Consider the following 22,358-nt stretch of genomic DNA (forward strand, 5'->3'; position numbering starts at 1 on the left):
ACCACCATGACCCGTTAATCCATGTTCATCCTTAAATCTTCCCCAATTTCAACTTCGTAGTTGTTGCCGTTAATCACTTATTTGGATTGGAGGAAACCATATCGATCCATTGCTTTTAATTGAGATGAACGATTGGTCTGGATTGTTTGTTGATGTTTGTTGGTCTGGATTGTTATACATGTTGTTGGACTGTTGTATAATGGTATAATGGTATTGTGTTGTTGTTTTGAGCTCCTAATGTTGATGTTTGTGTAGTAAAATGTTGTTGGACTGTTGTATAATGGTATAATGGTATTTGTGTTGCTGTTTTGAGCTCCTAATGTTGGTATAATTAGTTGTCTGTCATCTCATGATCTGTTCTTCCCACTACTGCCACAGCTGTTTCTTATAATTCCCATCTCCACCTTCATTTCATTTGATTTAACTCACATGCCATGTTGACTTTCAATTTTCTTCATCTGGGAACTGGGTATTAATTTTTATGTCACTCATTTGTTTGTTTTAAGTTCACACTGCAGCACATGTATTAATTTTTATGCACATCTATTTTTATGTGTAATCTGCTGCTACTATGTTAGTCTTAAATGCTTCTATTTTTTTATGTAGTTGCTTGCACTTTGGTTATGCTCCATGCCGAATGATGTTCTGATTCAGACATGTTATTGATGCTGCAACAGTGACCTTGATGACTTGCAGTTGCAGTTGCAGAGAGCAAAACGTCATTTACATGTGTTTTTAATCATTTCAATTTGTTTGGACTTTGATGATGCTCCTCTTTTTAGGTTACATTAAATCATGGACTATTGTATTAATGCAGACCACCCTGACTATTATAGTCACTACTGCTGGTAGATTTATATATTGTAGGGTTGTTTGTTTTGTGATCATTTTCTTGTCTGAACCTGCCTGAAGTTGAAGTGAATCAGTTATGTTATTATATATTGCATTGCAGGGCTGTTTTTGTGTTGTGATAATTTTCTTTTTTAATAGATCATTGTTGTTGTATTCTTAATTGCAGGAGAATTTCTTTTGGTAATATAACATTGGGACATTATTCAGTCAACTAAATTTGAAATGAAAAAAATTAAAATCTGATTGGGCCACAAATTATACAGATGAGAAAAAACTGGTGGACCGGCCCACCAACCCGCCAGCCCGCGGGCCGAGCCCAGAAACGCAACTCGTTTTACCATGTCGGGCCAACCCGGCCCATTTAATACAGGCCAAAAACGGGCCGGGTCAAAACGGGCCGGGCTGGCCCGTTTTGACACCCCTAATAATTATTGATTTGGTTTCTCAATTTTTTGAATTGGTTCAATTTGGTTTCTGAGTTTTTGAAATGTTCAATTTGATCTCCTAGTTTTTGGAATGTTCAATTTAGTACCCTTATTTTTTAGAGTGGTTCAGTTTAGTACCTCCCATTATATTCCAATTAATGTTGTTTGTATACTGGTGAGCTATCACTATGCAATAGAAACACGAGTGAAGTTATTAATTAGGTTGGTTTGTTTATTGGGTGTAGTTAACATTATTTTAGTCTCTCTTTTAATGTTTTCTTGATCAAGTGTATTCAATATGATATTAAGATTAGTTGTTTGATTTGTTGCATAGTGATAATTCATCACTGTACAAACGGCGTGAACTAGAGTATAATAGAAAGTACTAAATTGATCAACTTTAAAACATAAAGTTACCAAATTGAACCTTCCAAAAATTCGAAAACAAAATTGAACAAACTCAAAAAATTAAGGATTAAATAATAATTATACCAAATTTTAAAAATACAGAAACAACAACACTTGTTGCGTAACACTTTTGTTTCTGATAGTATTTTCAAAAATAACATAATGTGTTTATATTTTTTAAGATGTAGTTGAAGTTTTTTTTTTTCAAAATTTAACATAAAAAACAAATCTAGCTACATTTTAAAAAATATAAACACCTAAATATTAATTTTTAAAATATAAAAAACACAATCCTATAATTATAAAATTGAATTCTTAAATATAAATTAAAAAAAATTAAATTACTAAATACATAGAACGCTCATTTAATGTAAAAAGTTAACAATAAAAACAAAAACAAAACAAAAAAGTAAAAAGAACAGTGATTATGTTACTTAAAACATAAGTGAATTCGTTAACCACACAGAGCCTTTACTAAAAAAAAATCGTATTTTACGAATAATAATAAAATTCTATGAACTACAAAAGTTGTTACCTGATAATTTGTTTTTAGGGGAACTTGTTCACACAGAAGTAACTTATATTTTTGTATTCTTTTTTTAAAAGCACTCAAATTTGTAAATATATATATATATATATATATATATATATATATATATATATATATATATATATTACACCAATCTAGTTACAAATCGTCAAATTTACTTTTTAAATAACTATTGGGGCCGCATGATTGAGATAATAAATAAATCTTTAACCTTAAAGGCAAGTAAAGTCAAGAAATGTTATTTGATATGATCAAGAAATTTGGCCTCAAACGTACTCTTATTTCATGAATTCATTGATATAACATTCTTTTAAAGATTATTAATTCCATATTTGAAGGACGAACATTCTCTTTCAAAAAAAGATGAATGTAACTAACTGAAATCTTTAAGGGAACAAAATGGCATATCATGCATAAAAGTACATCTGTGAGTCAACAAAGCCAAAATGGGGTTGTTGGGCATTTTCACAGGACTTGCACCCGGTAAAATGTACATGAAAATGTGAAATGTCGGATATTTCTCTTCTTACTGAGCAACCCAGTGACAATGAAAATAGTTTTACCATGTGAATATGACTAACAACGAGACAATTAAAATCAACCTATACTAACGAAATAATCATTTAATATCTAATTATATTAATATTTTTTAAATTGTATTGTTAATATATTAAAATAAACTAACGAATATTTATTTAATAAAGGGTGTTCAAAAATATAATTGTTCTAAGCTCAGTTAAATATGTAAAATATAAATTTCCAACAAAACACAAAACACGTAAATTTACATGTTTACTTGCTGAAAGGGCAGGGATGTACATGTACATCCTTCTGTACCGTTTCCTGGCTATTTCCTTACACCTATATTCCCCGTTTTACCACGGGTGAAATTACAATAGTGCACTAAAAAGGTATGACATGAATTAATTTGGTAATGGGGCGATATATTTGAGTCTGCTTGGGCAAATAAATGCTCGGTAAAATTATGATACATGTACATTCCTCAGCAATACTAAAACAGATCAGTGGCAAAAAAAGAGAACCAAAAAAGAAAAAAACAAAAACAAAAACAGAAGCCAATCAGAAACAGATTGGAGAAGATAATATACAATGATACAAGTGAATGATGAGTGACATGACCAAATTAATGTTGCAACATGAATGGAACTGAGAACTCCCTCATTGTAGTGTAGGTCACAGGAAAGCCGCACGAACGAACGGTGGAACTAGAATGTGATCTCACAAGGTGCATGAAATGTTCTTCCTCGACATATAGGTTCCAGGTTTTCACCAGCATACGAACAGAGTGGTGACACTTCAACACCTGAATGAGGGGCAATCACATTTCGTGAAAGGAAAAAGAAGAGTTAAGTAAAACAATAATCTCGAAAAACACGATCTCTCGATTTCTTGCTGACGAAGGTTCTGTGTGTGTGAGGACAATAGTCCAGGCACAATTATATTTATTTTCTTCCAGGCTATGGAGTAATAACTTACCGGTTGCATATAAGGGCACTGAATGTGTTAAGAAGCCACCTGCAGCGACTACCCATCGAGTATGGAGTCGAAGAACAAGCAGTTTTGCACTGTCTGGAGTGTCAACATTGGATCCATTTGCATTTTTCACCGGTGCAAATTCTTCCTCCCGCAATACCTGAGCAGATATGCATAAAATATGCAATAATAAGAGTACAATCCTAAACAAACATCACATCAAGAAAGATATTAACCATTTTAAGTAAAAATTAGAATTATAGTCACCTCAAAAAGTGCAGTCGTAGGAGCATATGGAAACGCATCAAATATAAACTGTTCAAGTTTTAATCCCATTGTATATCCATGTATGGAAGGTATTTTCTTCTCCGCGAGATGATAACTGAGCATAAAACAATGCACGGATCAGCATATATAAACTCCTAAAAGATGGCGGATTATGGCACAGAAGTCAACAGGTAACTCCACAGCGTTTTCACTTCATCAAGATTCATTAACTATCAACTACTGATAAATCAGGCATTAGAAGAATAGTGTGATTAATCTTCCTGAGTAATCCATGTCATCTGATTAAAGTAGCGAGGTAGTTTTTTTAACTCGAATATGTGGTTATATGACAATAAGGCTACCAGGTTGCATGCCTTGCAATTAATAATTCTCGCATTTGGAATTCAAAACAGTGAGAAGAACAAATAATGGGGGCAGGGAAGTTGGAATGAAGAGGGCAACAAACATACATGCTGTCTTTTTCAAGGCCATTTGCTACTTGGTTCAGAAAATCCAGAGTGAACATGTGTAAGCAGATCTGAAATCACAAGATTGATCAGAAACCTTGAATATTCAAAAACCAGCCAGTTAAGAAAACAATCAAATTCTAAAGTACGAATATTTTCAAGATCTATACATGACCAGATGAAAACTCAGGCTTATCCCTTTAAAGGGGTTAGAAAAATAGATTAATTGACACCATTGCGTCATTGTCATGTGACCTTTACGAATTTAGCGTGGTTAATAAAGAAATTGAGTTATGAATCATATTAATAAAAGCCACTATGATGGCAACCAGATGAATGCATAGAGAAGAAAGCGTTGGTACAAAATAGTAAAAAACAAAACTAGAGGGTAATTCTCATCATCAGAAAAGGCTCAGGACTTTTTGCGTTCGATATGATCATATATTCTCTTCTAGAAATTTTCATTGGTCTCTAACGGTGTATTCCCATATGATCATATATTCTCTTCTAGAAATTTTCATTGGTCTCTAACGGTGTATTCCCATTTGCTAACAGAGAATATCTGATCATATCAAAGCGCAAAAGCTGCTGTCCCTCGTCTGGATCTCAGCAAGCTAATATCAATAGTTAATAGCTTTGGTTTCCACTTATTTAGGATGTGTACTAATATGACCAGGGAGTATTAGGCAATTAAAATTATAGAGGTAGGGAAGCTGAAACAGTAGAAGAGGGTATAGAAGAGTGGGCATTCTGAAATTACCATTTGGGATCTGAGCATTAGCTTTGTTGGGAAAAAGGAAAAAGTTTGGACGGAGAATTCTCTCCCTTTTCTTAGCACTTCAATAAACATTACGAAAGTAGTCTAACCCTCGTCCTCTCTTTTATCTGTCTTCTCATCTGTTTTTTTTTTCTTTTCTGTAAACTAAACCCTTTTCTAGGTTCCTAACATGTAGGGTGTTAGCTCTTCAACCCTGGCTTTCCATTCTAGAGGATCATAACCAAAATCCAAGGGCACTGATCCTCAAATAAACTAAGAAAGAGGACAAATATGGCAGATTGAATGCAGAAAGCAAAAGCCATGAACTTAGAAAGAGGACAAATAAACTAACGTTACTCCAACAAAATCGAAGACGGCCAGTTGCTTGATTGACTGCAGAAGCTAGTGATGACTCCAATTCAGTGTATTCAACTACAGTAAGAGGACCACCTTTGCCTCGTCGTACAAACACACCAACCTTTTCTTGTGGATATGCCTGTATATAATGAAAATGTAATATAAAATATACGAAGAACAAACTTAATTGAATCACTGATTTTGAAGTGGAAAAAAACTACTTTCATCTGTTACCTTGCGGACAACTTTTGCAGCAGCAGCAACACCTTTATCAATAAAGTAGCCTACAAATGTTGGATCGGCAACACGAACCTGTTTCACAAGTCCTTATCAAAATGTCTTCAAATGAGAAGTGATAACTGACCAGGTTAACAAAAGAGACAACATAGGTACAAAAATTTAAATTACCAGAGCATTATCAACTCCATAGCAATCAATATACTTAATTCCTTTTGAGGCCATGTCCTCCAATAATTTGGTTGATTTCAGAGCTGAACAGGAAAAAAAAAAGGTATTCCAACATATTCAATTTTGACCAATCAATATGCAAAACAAAAAACAAATCAGTATATGTAAGCATTACAGACTGGAATATGAAATAATAACTCGTGTATATAAACCCGCTAGGTACCTGAATATACTCCACCATTCCCGTCAGGAGCCTTCGCTACCTGGCTTTAAAAGTTTCAAATATTAACCACCAGAAAATTCAAAAATAGGAACATAAAACCAGAGGTACTATAGTTAAAACTTGGCTAGATAACTAAAACAAAACATAAAATTGTGAATAAAGAATCATGTCTTCGACTTCTCCTTCTCTAATTAGAAATTTATATTTCACATGTCCACAAAGAATTGAAGGGAAAGTTAGAAAATCAAAGCCTTTTTTAAAGTTTAGTCTCCAGTTACTTTTGTTACTTAAATATCTTAATCATATGCCCAAATTTAAAAATGTCATGTCATAAGGATTAAGGAACCCTGAATACTCTATAATCATTTCAACATATTGATTAGTTAATCTTTCTTTCCAACCAGCAATCCTCAATTTTACGTAATCCCAGTTTAAAACCAAATATGCACACAATCCAGCCCAAAATGAAAACTCAATTCTCACATTCCCTCCAACCTTTTTCACATAAATGTGTTCTTATTTCTCGTCAGTACTGTGAAAAGAAGGCAATAAATAGCAATGTTAAATGGTAAAAAAACTTGAAGGAGGAGAAGAAGAAAAGTAGACACAATTGTTTATTGCTAATTAATTCCCAGATAATTCTTTGGAAAGTATTTAAAGACATCTTCTGGTGGACTTGCTTGGAAGGTAAAGACTCTACCAAGGTGGCACCGAAAGCAGTAACGAATTTCATTATTACTATCACCTACCTAACCAACCAACCACGAGCGTTTTAGTTAAGAATAATGTGTGGTGTGTTCTCTTATTTTCAGAAGCTATTTGTTACGTTTACTTTTACAGGATACTTCAACCTGAACTAGGCATACACTGATATGCAGCAGCAGCCAAATTCCAATTTTGAAAAACTTGAAGAGATGCACACAGTTGCTCCAATTTGTGGCATAATAACACGATCAAATAAATAAATTATTTATCAGCAACAACAGGTTGAATGGTAAGTTCTTGCTACCCTCATTTTTCAATGTTTTAGTTAAATCCATTTAAGAAAACAAAAAATGAGAAGAAAACGTATTTAAAGCTCAGTAAAAGAATGAGAGCACACCCTGTATGGAGTCTCCATAATAAATCTGCCATCCTTAGAAACACAAGGGATTGTTCCTTGTTGGAAAAAGGTAACCTATACCAAAAAGATGAGTTCTATAGTAAGTAAACGATGGTAAAACAAGTACTAATATAGTGCCAAAAAATGGTTTAGACATCTTACCTGTTCAGCCTCGAGACCGAAATATTTATGACTTTCAAAGAATTTGCGTGTTGCCTCATCAGTGAATGGACTAGTCATTATGTACCAGTGTATTTGTACCGAAGAAGCTGAATCTGCAATACATAAACTGATGAGAATGTAACAGAAGAATGCATGAAAAAACTGAAGCAAGACAAGTGGAATTTACTCTCATTTGTAGCTTGAGCCGCTAGTCTTTGGGCACAGAGAATCCTCTCAGCTTGAAGTTGAAAGAGTGATTTTCCAGATGGAAGTCCAATATCTAAAATATAACATAATTGTTAGAAATATTTTTTAATTATGTTAGAAATATGATTTAAATATAACATTAAATAGAAAGATATGATATGGTAGATAGTAAAATATCTTACCAATTTACCAAATATTTTCCATATTTAAATATTAATTTTATTTTCTATTATTATATATTATAAATAATATTACTAATGTGTGGATACAGTAAACAATTACAATCCTTTCAATATGGTACCGGTATTACACTTGGTGACCTGTATTGCCACTAATTCACTGTTAGGCCTTGACTTTTTTTCTAGATTCATTGGCCTGGACTTTGTCAAGTAAACAATTTCCAATCTAATCTAATAATTTTTACTCTCTTGTAGTCCCCCCACGCCTCGGAGATTTCTTTTTCTTCGGCAGCTGTCCCGCTCTCAGAGCCTCTATGTTCTGCCATGCTCTCCAAGCAGTTTTGCTCCCTGACAGCCGCTTAGTCCTTTCAGCATCTTTACTTCCCGGTAGCCACTGAGCTCACCTAACATATTTTGCTCTTCGGAAGCCGTTGTAATCTCAAGGTTTCACTCCTTGGCAACCACTGCACTTTCCAAGCCTCTCTTTATTAGGCCGCTGCCATGCCCTCCGGCATACATTGACTCATATGATAGATATGGTCAGCTTATCATTGTAATTATTTACTGTATCAACTCCTGCAGCAACTAATTAGCTGACATGACTTTCTTATGGGTTTTCTGTTAATAACATTTGTAACAAGCTTGTCTCGTACAGATGCTCCAACTCTAACTTGAAGGAATGTTAGAAATATGATTTGAATATTACATCAGATACGATATGATTTGATAAAAATATCTTACCAAATATTTCTTATCATTAAATTAGTTTCATTCTTTATTGTTGTATCTCTTCATTATAAATAAGAATACTAATCTAACACACAATTACAAGCAGACCTTTCAATTATAATAAGACAAATTTTCATGATTACCCTCAAAGTTCCTTCAAATGACAAAAATACCACAACGTGTAACTTACTTTGAGATAAATAAAAGAGTAAGTGACAAAAATAAATACAGAAAGGCTTATAAAAATTTCACAGAAACGCAGACTGCTACTTAAATGAAATTTAGGAGTAAAGCTATGAAGAACACTAGAGAGAAAAGGGAATGGGAATTCAAGCTGATAGGAAATGCACTTAGTATTCATATCTACACCCAGTAAAAATCTTAGTGATCCCAGAATCAGAAATTATTAGCTAACTTTTACTTCTACATGCAAATATCAACTTGCTTAGTATGCCATTCAGGCTCAACATTCAACAACAACCTTTCTGCTTCTATTGCGAGTATATTTTGCATTCTGTCTAACCAGAAGCATTTTAACAAAAGAATGTATATATACATAGAAGCTTCCTGGTTTCCATTTAGACCAAAGAAAGTTGTAATCTTCCAAAAACTTGTTTGCCTGCAATAAGCATCTTCTATTGTTTCTAATTACTAATTATACATGAGAGAGAAGAGTGAGTGAGTACGTGAATACATAATTTGTAAATTATAAACATCATTAAAATCCAAGATAAATGAAAAATGAACTGAATGAAAAAAGAAATACACAAAGAAAAAAAACAGAGAACAAATGAGTATCTCAACCAAATGATGAATACAATGTATAGTGATAACTATATCATTCCCTGTTAACTGTTTAAGCAAACAATAATGATTTTGACATTATCTAGGATTTTATAAATTTCCCAGTAGCATAAGAAAGAAAAGGAACATGAGAAGGAGCGAAAAAGGAACAAGGGGTTGTTATGAGAAGGGATGAGAAGTAGACTGGGGGAGTTCGAAAATTTATAGACGGATGAGAAGAGAGATAAGGGGCGAGAGAGAATATATATTCGGGAAATTTCAGTCTCTGTAGCTTGGACTCAGCTAAAGAAATCGAGAGCTGTCTTATATTTCTGATCAAGTTTTCTACTTGTATTCCCTACCTTTATTCAAAAGATATCTACTGTTTGTGTGGAATCCCATTTAGATGCATAAAAGAAGCATTTCAGAAGTATTATGCCTCTGTTTCTAAAAAAAACTGGTCCAATATGCCAACTAAAGAGACTTTAGCTTCAATAATATGTTTTCAGTATCAAGTGAGAATACTCACTGAAACATCCTTTTGGATCCGAACTTCCTAGTCGAGTACCCTGCATTTAAATTTTTGGGACATTCTTAAGTCAGCCAAACAGATAGTCAACTACAAACATAACATAACAGTTAAGAATGAAGACTGAATGGTCACATAACAAATTGTCCAAGTGCACCAGTTCCACTAAGAATGTAATAGTGATACATAACTAATATTCTGAGACTGAAGACAGTAAGCATCAAAATAAATCAAGGCAAAAAGATTCTTTCTTCCAGCTGCCTTTCGTAAAAGATTTGTTTTATGCATCATACATCATTTGTATGTAGTAACATACTTCATGAAACAAGTAAATGTTTATAATTAAATTCTTGTCCAAATTTACTGTAGGTGCTTGTGATTCACAGCAAAAGTCCAGTGTAAAAATTACCAAGAAGAAAGCATAAGACAATACATCAGGCTAATTTCCCGACTACACATACACGCTGCAAAAAGTACTTAGGAAAAAAAAATCTATAATATCAAAATTTAAGATGGAGTAAGAATTGGATCAGCATTAACATCTAATACGATGCATAACCATATACAAAATTAGTTACATTTTTATTTTTACAACTAAATGTAACACTTAGTTCAATATACTATACTTAGTTTCATGATTTGCCTTTGCCAAAGGGAGACTTCTTAATTTGTCGAGTAAAGAAATATCGAAAGAAAAGGCAAAAGGCATCCATCAAGATATATTTTTATTGAGATGAGAGAGAGACACTAGGGCAACCCCATAACATAAAGCAACTTTATTGTACTTAATGATTACAATAAAACAGGTTAAAGCGGCTGCTTTTTATGCCCCTAAGAAATCAATTACCAATTATTTTAAGTGAAAAACAAAAGAGATTATCATAGTTGTAGCATACCATAAAACATCGAAGCAGATTACTAAAGTTAAAAAGAATAAATAAAAGAGCATCCGCTCTTACAATCACACCTTTGCAGCTAATGATGCGGCTTTTTAGGGACAATCAAAAGGAATGACCCCAACTTCTACTTTGTCTCTAACGGAGAAGGTTCCCAAAAAGGGTAGGCATAATAACAAAATAATGATAGAAATACAGAGAAACGATACTGATTGCCGATCATACTACTTCCTCCAATCCTAAGATTTTTTTAACTAAATCACATTCTTTAAGAAAATTAATTAGATTAACAGAAAACAATATATTTATCAATTTGTATCATTATTTTAAAGTTATATATATATATATATATATATATATATATATATATGATTTAAATATCTGTTAGACATTAATATTCATAAATCTTTATATTCTAAATCATAAGAGAGAAATCTTTTATAATTTATTTAAAAAATTTAACTAAGGATATTTTAAAAAAAATAACCAATACTCCATTCAATTACAAAAAAATCTTATAAAAATGCAAACAATTTTCTAGAAAGTCTTGGAAATGTAAATAGGACAAGAGGTAGTATAATTTTTTAGTGATAATCTATAGTATCATGATCATTATCAATAATGCACTCAGTGTAATAAAGTTAGCATAAAACATGACTATAACACACCAATGCGCCTATCCAAAGATTCTAAACATATACATAACTGGCACCCACTTGAATCAAACAATGCTGAAATAACACATCATTATTATCATTCATTATCTTCCAATCACTAAAAAAGTTAAAAAAAAAAAAAAAACATCTGCGTATGTTCATCCAAAACAGATTCAGGTATACCTGGCCACCGGATAAAATTAGCACAGCTAACTTGCCATCTGAAATAGCTTTCAAACCCATTTTCCACCATCTCTCACGATCCTCCTGGCTTCTCTCCTCCACCGTGGACACACTGCTCTCCGGCACAGGCTCAATGGCCGCCGACGGCAGTCCTGGCAAGCAATAACAGTTCAGCCACAGGAGGCAAACAAACAATCACGCACATGAAGAGAAGAAGTTGATTGGATTAACTAACAAACACACAATCACTAATTAGCATCCAAACCTTGAGATCGCAGCGAGCACCGAATAATCCGGTCAATTCGCGAAAGATCTAAACTCTGCAGCACGGAACACATTAGTTAAACAAAACAAAACAAAAAATATAATGATCCGAAAACAAGAAACGCCACGAAGTCCAGTAGCCAGTAGCGAATCTGAAGCTCGGGATTCTAATCGGAGGTTCAGAGAGTGAATTGGATCGGGAGGAAAATAAATCACCTCAATGTCCTTGACGAGAAGGTCGCGTTCCTCGGGGTAGAGCTCATACCAGAGGGCGAAAGCGTCTTCCTGACCAAAGTCTTTGAGTCTCTCGAGGAGAGCTTGCGGCGGCGGAGAAACGATGCCGTTGCCTTCGAATCCCACCGACGATGGTTCCCTCATTTCGCAATCTCTCTCACACGCTATCTATCTCTCTCTTCGATTTGGATTCAGATCTCGAATTGTGAAGATAGCGAGTGTGATGTGAGTGAGGTTGAGTGTTGGTGTTATGTATAGTTGGTTTGTTATGGAGACAGGGGAACAGTGGCGAGGAAGACAAGAATCAAATCGGTAACCACCCTCCTTCAGTCACTCTTATAATTACATAAATACCCCTCTCTCTTTCACATCTGGATTATGCTGCTGCCGTCATTATCAAATTCCTTTAGTAATTTCACCAAACCATAAAATAAAATATAATAAAAGTTTAGACCAATTTATTTCCTTGAAATTATTTGCCATTACATCTAATAACATTTAATTATTTTTATCACATCTCAATCATTGATACAATACAATGAATGATAAGTTAATTGTATTTTACATATTCATATAATTAATATGCATGCAATGTTACAATTTTATTAACTTTGACACATGTTTGTTGTTCTCATATTCATGAAGACCCATAGTACCAATCTTGCATATTCTTTTTTGGGGTGTTTTATAATAAATTATCATAACTACCAAATAATCATTTCATTCAGCTGGTTGAAGTCACGAACAGTCACCCAAGGCGAGTAAAAAAGCATTTAAATTGAAGTACCCACCACACACTATCCACATATAAGATTGTTTGGGATGATCTAAAGTTGATAATTTTTCTTTAAGCAAGCACATTGCAATAATTTAATTTTGACAGGTTACCATAATAGCACACCCAACCGACCCAAGAATATTGGTGTGGAGAGCAATAGCTTGGAGTTAGGCAAAAGCATATGTCAAATTTATATATACGGATATGCTCTTGATTCTATCAATATCATAAACATATCTTGTCATGCCATGGCCCGCTCATGTGAAATTCCGATTACCCCCTCCATCCTCATTCTCATATCATTACACTTTTTTTTTTTACGTCCGCACACAGATATGCTCGTGTCTGCTAAATCAAAATTCTCATATTTAAAAAATAAAAATTGCATATGTAGAAACTTACGTGCATATCGCATGGCAAAAATTCGTACAAGACCGACAGTGATACAAAGTGCATATATACTTAACATAGAGAATAATTGGTATATACATGTATAGCTAAGTATATGTAGAAAGTTTAGTTAAACTACGTTTTCAAGCCTGTTCCGGCAGTTCCTATAAAAGTACGTGTAATGGAAAGAGTAATGGGAGTTACTTTTGTGTACGCAAGTTAAAATCCTTTACTGATATCAGAATATTAGATAGTCCACAATTCCTGGAAGCTGTGTAGACTTTATGAAATAAAGCTCAATTTAAATGTAATTCCTTCAATCCAATACATGTAACTCACTACTACTAGAATTAGCAGTTTTAGTCCAATTGGTTTTACCACTAAATTATTAAGCTACTTTAATGAAAATATAAATTAATATTTTATTCTTTTAATACTTAAGTGATTTTTTGTAATAAAGACTACGAACATTCTTCACGGAAAAAATCCTACTCAAAATGATATAACTATCATACGCGCTAATTATTATTATTTTTTTAAATAAATCAACTGCATGTGTACAATTCCATCTTATGATCACACATTAAAAATATAGTTCCTTTGTTTGAAAATGATAGTTTTACAAACTGTCAATATGTATCTATTATAAATTACATTATATTATATACAAACTAAAGCCATCAATATTTTATTAACGATTTATTACTGATTACTTGGATGAACAGTGTTTTAATTATTTAATTTAAGAATTTTATTAAAGCTTTTGTTAATAGTACAACCAAATTGAATAAGATAAATAAATTAATTAATGAGAAAAAAAAAATTAATTAAGTCCATATAATTTGATATATATAATAATACAAATTAATGAGTATATTAAAGATTCAATTTAGATTGGTTTAGTTAATTTTAGTCATGGAAAGTGAAAAGGAAAACTAAATGAATTTCTTAAATATTTTTAAGTTTGATTTTTTTTCTTTTTAAAAGATTTTCTATTTTAAACAAGAAAATGTAAAATCGACGCAGCAATTGATGTTTTTTATTTTAAGTCTACAATAACGTTTACCTTTTTCACTTTTTAGAAAAACCCGCACATCTGGAGTCACTTATGTGTCAGCTACAGTACTGTTATCTCTCTTCACGCTGCAACCCACTTTAGAGTCATCGATCCCATTACCCTTTCATTGTTCATCAATCCTCTTGCGCTAACCCATTCACGTGGATCACTGGCATTGATCTCCATTGAAACCTCAAAGGTGAGGCTGATTACTTAGCAACAGTTCTCCAAGAATTCCACCCAAAACAAGCATAACAGATTTGAAATTTCATCTTCCACCGCTTATTTTCCTTTACAGCTTTCCAAAGAATATTTCATAATACTGTATTTATAACAGTATAGGAAACATAAACAGGCACTAAATTGTTTACCTTAAAATTTATTCCTTGGAATAAATAATAAGCCTTTTCAGGCCATATTCAAGAGTTGGCATTTCCATGCTTCCAAGTTCATATTTGCTGCAAAACAAACTCAGATGGGGTACTGAGGCCTCTGTTTGTCATACTTTCCTTATTATACTGATATTCACTAAATTTTGGGGTACTTTTGGATCAACTATGCATTGAAATCATATCACCTCTAACAAGTTAATCTAGAAGAATTAATTATCAAACATGTTTAAACGAAGATCTCTCTTTATTGATAGAAAATAATAGAGAAAGAGAAGTACATGTCCAGGAAAAGACAATAGCAGCTGCAAAAACAAGAGCAGAAATCTGCTTCAAAGAGGGAATGAGAGGATTTCCAATCATGTTCATCAGATCACGAAGGAAATATAGCACATTGAGGAGAAGGTCCCATATAATGAACCGACCACAAAGTAAACAAGCTTAATGGAAATCACAAGGATGATGCTTTCTCATTGAGTGCTTCTTTAACTGCTCTCAGAAGCGATGGCATTAATTTCTGGTTTGTAACAATAATACCAGAAACAACATCGAGAAACTTTCCTTTTGAAAAGTCCAACGGATTCCCCGCAGCATCCGTGACGATACCTCCAGCTTCTACAAAAGTCCAATCGCATTTATAGAAAATTAGAAGACACATTCACAATCTAAGCAATGCAGGAACCTAAATATTAGTTCATTGTCAATGAAAGTCACAATTACCGGTAGACTCCAATATTATGCTTGCATAAGTCATTCAAAAAACAACAGATAGAAATATATAGCTCATCCATGAGATAATGTCATCAGTGTAATGAGGAGTTGTGTTGGGTCCGCAGGAATATTATATCCATACAAAGAATATTCAAAACCGCACTCCTCTCAACAAGCAAATTTTCAGCAATTCCCTTACAACTATTTTCCTTTATTTTGCAATTTTTTTTTTTCTTGTTTTCATTCTATATAAGAAACATCAAGTGTCTTCCCGTTGAAGGGAAATGACAATGAGTGCATACAACGTTTCAATTCCCCCTCCCCTCAGACCTTCCACGAGCAACAAATAGATAATCGTGCATTCAAATTATCTTTCTTATCATTTAAAGACCAAAGAAAGATCAATGCTAAGTAACATGATAAAGGCAAGTCAAACATAAACAGATTGAAATATAATTATTCACCGGCACTTTAACAGAGTTTATACACAGTCCAGACCAAATAGAATATTGTAAGATGCAACCACTGTCATACAGAGTTGACTATTCAAATGAAGCAATTTAAAAGGGTTTAATTTGAGCTCGACACTACTGTAATTTTGGAAAAAAATGACAAGTTCTAAGATTTGTACTTCATAATCTCTTGTGAAGAATTTTGGGTGCGCTCGCTTCGGAAAATGAATAACTAATTCCCTACCGAAAATCCAACTCCTCTAAGGTGTTAGGAGAAAAGCAGCCAAAATCTCTTAAGATTTCATCATGAAGAAAGTATTTAAAGTATATTAATATCGTTTTACTAGTGCAATTCCAGAGTTTAAAATTGAAATTCTACAGTAAGAATTGAGTATGTAACATGTATGAGTTCCGTGTATCTTAAAATATATTAGATGATATTCACATCACAAATATCTATCACTTCCCTAACTCCAAATCAAATTAAACCATAACCCCAAAAATACTTATAAAGATTCAACTATCATTGAATTACACAATGAAGTAAACTTAATCCTAGACATCAAAATTTATGTTCCATTAACTTCACATTTGAGACCAGCACTATCTTTTCCTTGAAAGCCTTCATTATTTCCTTTCAATTCAAAGTGTTAAAATTCATTACCACAAATAAAATTTGCTAAATGATGGAAATGGCTTAAAACTTATCAAACAAGGTTAGTTTTAACTTCACATTTAGAGTTCCTTGGCATCAGGCTCCAGGATGCATCATGCTAAAAGCATGAATAATCACAAATAAAAAAGGTTTAGAAAAGTTGCCAAGCTCCCTAAATTTGTTAAAATGTATAAACTTTACCTATGACAAGGAAAGTGTAGGACATTATACATATGATCAAATTATATTACATAAGTGAGTGTAAACCTCACTTTATAAGCTGTTTTTATAAGATTGAGTCAAACTTAAAGTTCATTTTCTAAGATGATATAGAGCCTAAGTTGACATGGATTGTTAGATCTATCATGTCACCTATTATCGAACTATTCACAAATATCTAGTTCTATTCTTGAGATGTTATGTCCTCGGCGGCATCGAATGTGCATTGGAGATCTCACATCAACACATCAATTTGAGATATGACCAAATTATAATATTCAAATGGATGCAAATATTAACTTATAAGCTAGTTTTGTAAGACTAAATTAGGCTTAAAGTCTTACTTTGTAAGAGAAAACATTAAAACACACTCCAGAAACCTATTCTAGATCCAAGTAAACTTTTAACTAGGACATGGACTTGATAAACATAAACATAGGCCAAATGTTATTTATGACCAATTCTGGACAGTTATGACACTCATTTTAAGCAGAGCATGTTTACCAAGAAAAGATTGGTCAATTTCATTAAAGAAATACTTCAGAACAGGAAGAAAAACTAATGAAAATTAATACCAGTCACAACGATACTTCCAGCAGCATGATCCCATATTTTTTCACGGTATCCTTTGTGAGGGAAACGCAAATATATAGCCCCATCTCCTCTTGACAGAGCTCCATATTTTGCTTGGCTATCAATTCTGACTGGTGGTGCTTTGACACCAAGTTTCTGTTAATTAAGTAACGTTCAAGAATTTTGTGTAATTAAATCTAAGAGAGCTAAGAGTTAAACTAAAAAACAATGAAAAACAACAAATGTGCTAACTATAGAAATAACATTACTTCTGCAATGGAGCTAGACAAGTCATGAGAGGAGTGCGCTGCTTCAAAAGATTCAAATAATGATGCTTCCTCTGGATTATCAACATCCCAGACATGGACCTGGATGATCATTTGGACATGGCACAACTGTCAAATGACATTACCAAAGTGACAAGTATGAAAAAAACTTGCAAGCACCAACCCTAGTTTGTGTAGAACCACCCAGTGTTTGCATATATGCTCCATCACCAACTTTAGCAAAGAAGAGACAACCGACTTCATTTGAAGAATGCTGCTGATTAGAGCCAATGGATGCCAGTGGAAGATTTGGACAAGCCAAGACACCCAATACAACTTTTCCTTCATGTAGCAAACCTAATGCTATAGCATATTGATCTCCTCTTACAAACCTATTATGTCATCTCACAAGCATGAGATACTCAATGACACGATCTCCATAAGTGACCATGCAAGTGAAACAAATGGTATAAAAATATAGACAGTAAACCTATTATGTCATCTCAGAAGCATGAGCTACTCAATGACACGATCTCCATAAGTGACAATGCAAGTGAAACAAATGGTATAAAAATATAGAGAGTAAAATAGGAAATAATGAAGAAAAATAATTATTTAATCAAATGTTTGATTAATTTGATAAGTAAAGAAAATAAAAGTAAATACTAATATACTAGTATTTTATATTATCAAATTTTTATGAGTAAAAAACTAGATTTTAAGGTTTTCTATTATCATTTTATGTTTTATTTGTTTCCTGATTTTAAAAGTTGATACAAGAAACGGTGACAAAAAAAAAATGAAAGTAGAAAATAATAAGTGGTTTTTTCCTGTTTACCTTACAAACTTTTGAAAACAGGAAGTACAATGAAAAGAAGGTGGCCTTTTTTCAATTAAAAGTGAAATATGAAACGATGCCAGCTAATAAATAATGTCTTTCAAAATTAAAATCGCCATTACAGCTATATGTTGGTTGGAACATTGAATTGATAGTCGATGGATTTCAACAATTATTTTTTCCTTACTTCCTAAACAAGATAAGATGTTGAATGACAACTGCAATCTCAGATAATAATAAGATTAATAATACTAGATAAAGTCATATGTTTTCCATGAGATATTACAAACAAATTCGTGCTGCAAGAACATTAACTTTTTTAGAAAAATAATATAATGAAATTCGACTAACAGTAGACAAAATTTACACCAAAATGAATTTTTTTGAGAAAAAAAGAATACTCACCCTTTCGTACCATCTATCGGATCCAAAACCCAGTGCTGTCCAACTGGACCACCTTCAGACTTACCATTGTCAATGGCCGCAAGCACATCATCTGTTGTTAAAGTAGGAAAGCTATCTGATCCTTCACTAGCAAGAGTATCATTGACAAGTTCTGTAATGCGCTTCAGTGTTTCCTGGCCACTTTCCTTACGAAGATCCCCTGAATCCTGAATTTTTAAAATTGGATTTTATACTCAAGCATGGAAATGAAAGCAAAGTCTACATGTACAAAAAACCTGTAAGAATTTACAATTTCACCTCCTCGGCTACTATTGAAAATGGTTCAGAAGGAAGTTCTCTCTCAAGTATAAAGCTGACCAATGCTTGTGAACCTGTAAACCACAAGACAGCAACCCGATTTATATGAAGTGAATTGAAACTTCATTTAAACCTCAATGAACAAGTTTAGCAACTAGAATAATATAAAATGAAAAATTACAGCTAAAATTGTAAATAACTTTCTTTTTCACAAGTGGTCCAAATTACAGGCAATGAAGCACAAGCTCATAATATTACATGATCTTTCAAAAAATATGTTTGTAGAAGCATTTTAAATCACCACATTACAAAGAACATATGGAAGATCCACTATTTATTGAGGTGGTGGTAGCAGGAATTTCGACTAATGTGCATAATGACTGGTTTTTTTATGTGAGAGCAATTTGCCCAAAAACTTGCTGGTTGAGCTAACTACAATTAGGTCCTCTTTTCGTACATGCAAAATGATTACTAGAATATGGAGACAGGTAGCAGAACAATACATAATGTGAAAGAGATATATAAATTAGTGAGGGAAGACAAACAAAACATCTGCTATAGTTGCATACTTGCCTGTCATAACATAGAAGCAAATTTATACAAGTGCAAGGTCTTTCCTCATGTCTGTCCTGTAAGGAAAAATGCTTTACACCAGCCAACAATTGGCTTATACTAGCTACTCATCACAAGTTTTCAACTAAAAGAGAGTTTCAATTAATGGTTTAAAACAAGTATGCTACGACTATTAAGTCACTGGTGTAGAGCTTGTATTTGTAGCAATATTATTAAAGTACAACTCCCCTACTCTCGTTGAGGAAATGCTAAAGATTTCAAAACTACAATGATACTGTTAAAATTCGCTGGCTCATTCTTGTAAACTGAATTAGTTGAATATTAACAGGATCATCTATAACTATTATAAGGAATTAAAACAAATTTTGAGAGTGCGAAAACTCATAGAACTGGACTCAAGGAACAATAACTTATGTCAAAGCACTGGAACAACAAAGCCCCTCGAAATAGAGATGATAATCTATACAACAAGCACGAAATGTTCTGATCAAATCAGTAACCCGGGATTATACATGTGAAAAAACATGGCAAGGATTTGTGAAGACATCTAAAAAGCTTACACCACTCCCATTGTTCAGCTTCCAATTATGTAAACACAATCCAACCGGTACAAGTACCCGAAAAAAATAGTCCAAGAGCATAACATTATACACAATCAGCACTACTTCTACTCAGTCAATAGTTAACAACTAAACATCTCATTTCCAACTACAATTAAGTTGTCAATGTGAGCATTCGCACAAAAAACAATTCAACGTTAACACTAAACACAATGGTAGCAGGAGTAAGATAACAAACCATAATCGGCCACTGTAACGGGACTTTTGTCTGACTTTGAGTGAACATCGGATTGCAGAAGAGCCTTCTGAACTTTCTGCAAAAAGCATGCAAAGAAGAATAAATCAGCATCCATTGCTAATTTAAAAAATCAACCGTTGCCGCAAAATTTAAAATTAAAAAGCGAAAAATAGAAGAATCTTACTAAGCAGGCTATGCAACAAAAACAAAACATGCAATTGCGCAAAACTAGTCTATAATTTCAATAAAACGCAAAAATAAGGGTTTTTCTTTTGTTTATGAAAATGGCGATGGTAAAGAGAAATTGTGGATGAGTGCCTGGCAGAGACGAGCGGCGAGAGTGGCTGCTTTCTTTGCAGCGGCGAGTTCCTTCTCATAAGGCATTGAAGAAAGGATTAGTGTCAGTGGCGATGAAGAGCAACTACTTCTCGTTGACACGCTAATGCACCTTTTTCGGATTCTGGCTTCGGACAACCTCCAATCGCTTCCTACTCCTGCACTTATAGCTCTCGCTCTCCACCAAACTGTTGCTGTGCCCATTTTCCTTTCTCTTCCTTTTTTTCTTTTTTTTTTTAAATTACGCTTCCCAAAATTACTTCTCAATTAATTGCCACACGGCGTTTTCACTTCCTGGGTTGTGTCCTGATATCGGTCCCCACAATTTGATTTTTTTTTCTTTTTATGAAATATAGAAACACATTTTTTTTATATTATTGCTTTATGAATTAATTTAATCTTTCACATTTAAAATATTTAAATTTTAATTTTTTAAACAAATTTGATTAAATTTATTTAATATTTTAAATTATTTTATAATAATATTTAAATTATTTATACATTTAATACATTTTTATTTTAATATTAACTTGTTAACCTAAAAAATACGTTGAAAATGATAAATAAAATTAATAGAATTTAAAATTTAGTTCAAATTATTAAATTCATATATATTTTACAAATAAAAATCTAATTTTGTCTCGAAAAAAAAATTAATTTTATTTTTATTTTGACTAAAAAATAAAAATATATTTAATCTTAAATATAATTACATTTTCAAAAATAACATTATTAAATAAGACTGTGTTGAATGGACTTTATTTATGTTTATGTTTATTAAATAATTATTTTTTTGATATTTTATTACATTGTTTACTTAAAATAAATGTTTGAGAAATTTTTAATAAAGTAATATATATATATATATATATATATATATATAAATTATTTTTAAATAGAAAATATGCTTAGAGTATCCTAATAAAGGTTTACTCACAACAAAGAATATTTCTTATTTTATTTTATAATGATATAATTATTTAAAGATATGTTTAAAGATAAGGATAACAACAAATTAAAGCATTTATTACTTTAAAATAAAATTATTAATGCGTAATCAATACTTTAAATTCATTATCACTCCACATAATTACGATTTTAAATTTTACAGATACACATAATTACAGCTTTATATTTTTTAAAAATCTTTAAAGAAGTTATAGCTCTATAATTAAAAAACTTAAACTATTTAATGATTTAGAATTAAATAATTTAAGCTATTTATTGCTTCAGAATTAAAGAAATTAAAACATTTATTATATTTAATACTATTTTATTAGCTGTAAAACCAAATACTTAAATATTTAAAAAATTAGAAACTAAAAATATTTTTTTGTCCTCAAACTATTATAAAAAATTTTGTTTCACTCTTAAATTAAATTATAAAGTATTTAGTTAGGAATATCAAAATTAGTTATAATGTGTGAGGTAACTCGGATCACAATCGATTCAATCCAGATTTAGTTGAAAAAATTTCATAGTTTTAAAA

At 32.3% G+C, this 22,358-nt stretch overlaps 2 protein-coding genes across 2 annotated transcripts; both read right to left on the minus strand.

The window, feature by feature from the left end:
* Positions 1-3,158: 3,158 nt before the first annotated feature.
* Positions 3,159-12,421, minus strand: LOC114177351 (UDP-N-acetylglucosamine diphosphorylase 1-like). The gene is made up of 15 exons (XM_028062653.2): positions 12,115-12,421; positions 11,900-11,954; positions 11,635-11,786; positions 9,900-9,939; positions 7,660-7,752; positions 7,473-7,585; positions 7,311-7,385; positions 6,209-6,248; positions 5,986-6,068; positions 5,812-5,889; positions 5,573-5,716; positions 4,467-4,534; positions 3,997-4,111; positions 3,733-3,889; positions 3,159-3,559 (listed from the first exon to the last, which is right to left on the minus strand). Exons 1-15 carry the CDS (start codon positions 12,274-12,276, stop codon positions 3,462-3,464), a joined length of 1,473 nt encoding a protein of 490 aa, XP_027918454.2. The 5' UTR covers positions 12,277-12,421; the 3' UTR covers positions 3,159-3,461.
* Positions 12,422-14,974: 2,553 nt separating this feature from the next.
* SAL1 (SAL1 phosphatase-like protein) lies at positions 14,975-21,109 on the minus strand. The gene is made up of 8 exons (XM_028060644.2): positions 20,852-21,109; positions 20,534-20,609; positions 19,163-19,236; positions 18,866-19,071; positions 17,807-18,014; positions 17,626-17,724; positions 17,359-17,512; positions 14,975-15,361 (listed from the first exon to the last, which is right to left on the minus strand). Exons 1-8 carry the CDS (start codon positions 21,071-21,073, stop codon positions 15,198-15,200), a joined length of 1,203 nt encoding a protein of 400 aa, XP_027916445.2. The 5' UTR covers positions 21,074-21,109; the 3' UTR covers positions 14,975-15,197.
* Positions 21,110-22,358: the final 1,249 nt, after the last annotated feature.

The sequence above is a fragment of the Vigna unguiculata genome, chromosome 3, assembly GCF_037176805.1.
Source record: "Vigna unguiculata cultivar grain cowpea cultivar isolate G323 ecotype 2 chromosome 3, ASM3717680v1, whole genome shotgun sequence".
NCBI classification, from domain to species: domain Eukaryota; kingdom Viridiplantae; phylum Streptophyta; class Magnoliopsida; order Fabales; family Fabaceae; genus Vigna; species Vigna unguiculata.

Excerpts from the sequence above, each read along its gene's own strand:
- LOC114177351 (XM_028062653.2), bottom strand. The coding sequence starts at position 12,276 with ATGAGGGAACCATCGTCGGTGGGATTCGAAGGCAACGGCATCGTTTCT. Across the intron at positions 6,069-6,208 it reads GAATGGTGGAGTATATTCAG|CTCTGAAATCAACCAAATTA; the intron begins GTACCTAGCGGG and ends TTTCCTGTTCAG. Across the intron at positions 5,717-5,811 it reads CTGCAAAAGTTGTCCGCAAG|GCATATCCACAAGAAAAGGT; the intron begins GTAACAGATGAA and ends CATTATATACAG.
- SAL1 (XM_028060644.2), bottom strand. The coding sequence starts at position 21,073 with ATGGGCACAGCAACAGTTTGGTGGAGAGCGAGAGCTATAAGTGCAGGA. Across the intron at positions 19,237-20,533 it reads CGTTACAGTGGCCGATTATG|GTTCACAAGCATTGGTCAGC; the intron begins GTTTGTTATCTT and ends TGTGGTTTACAG. Across the intron at positions 17,513-17,625 it reads TGTCTAGCTCCATTGCAGAA|AAACTTGGTGTCAAAGCACC; the intron begins GTAATGTTATTT and ends CTTAATTAACAG.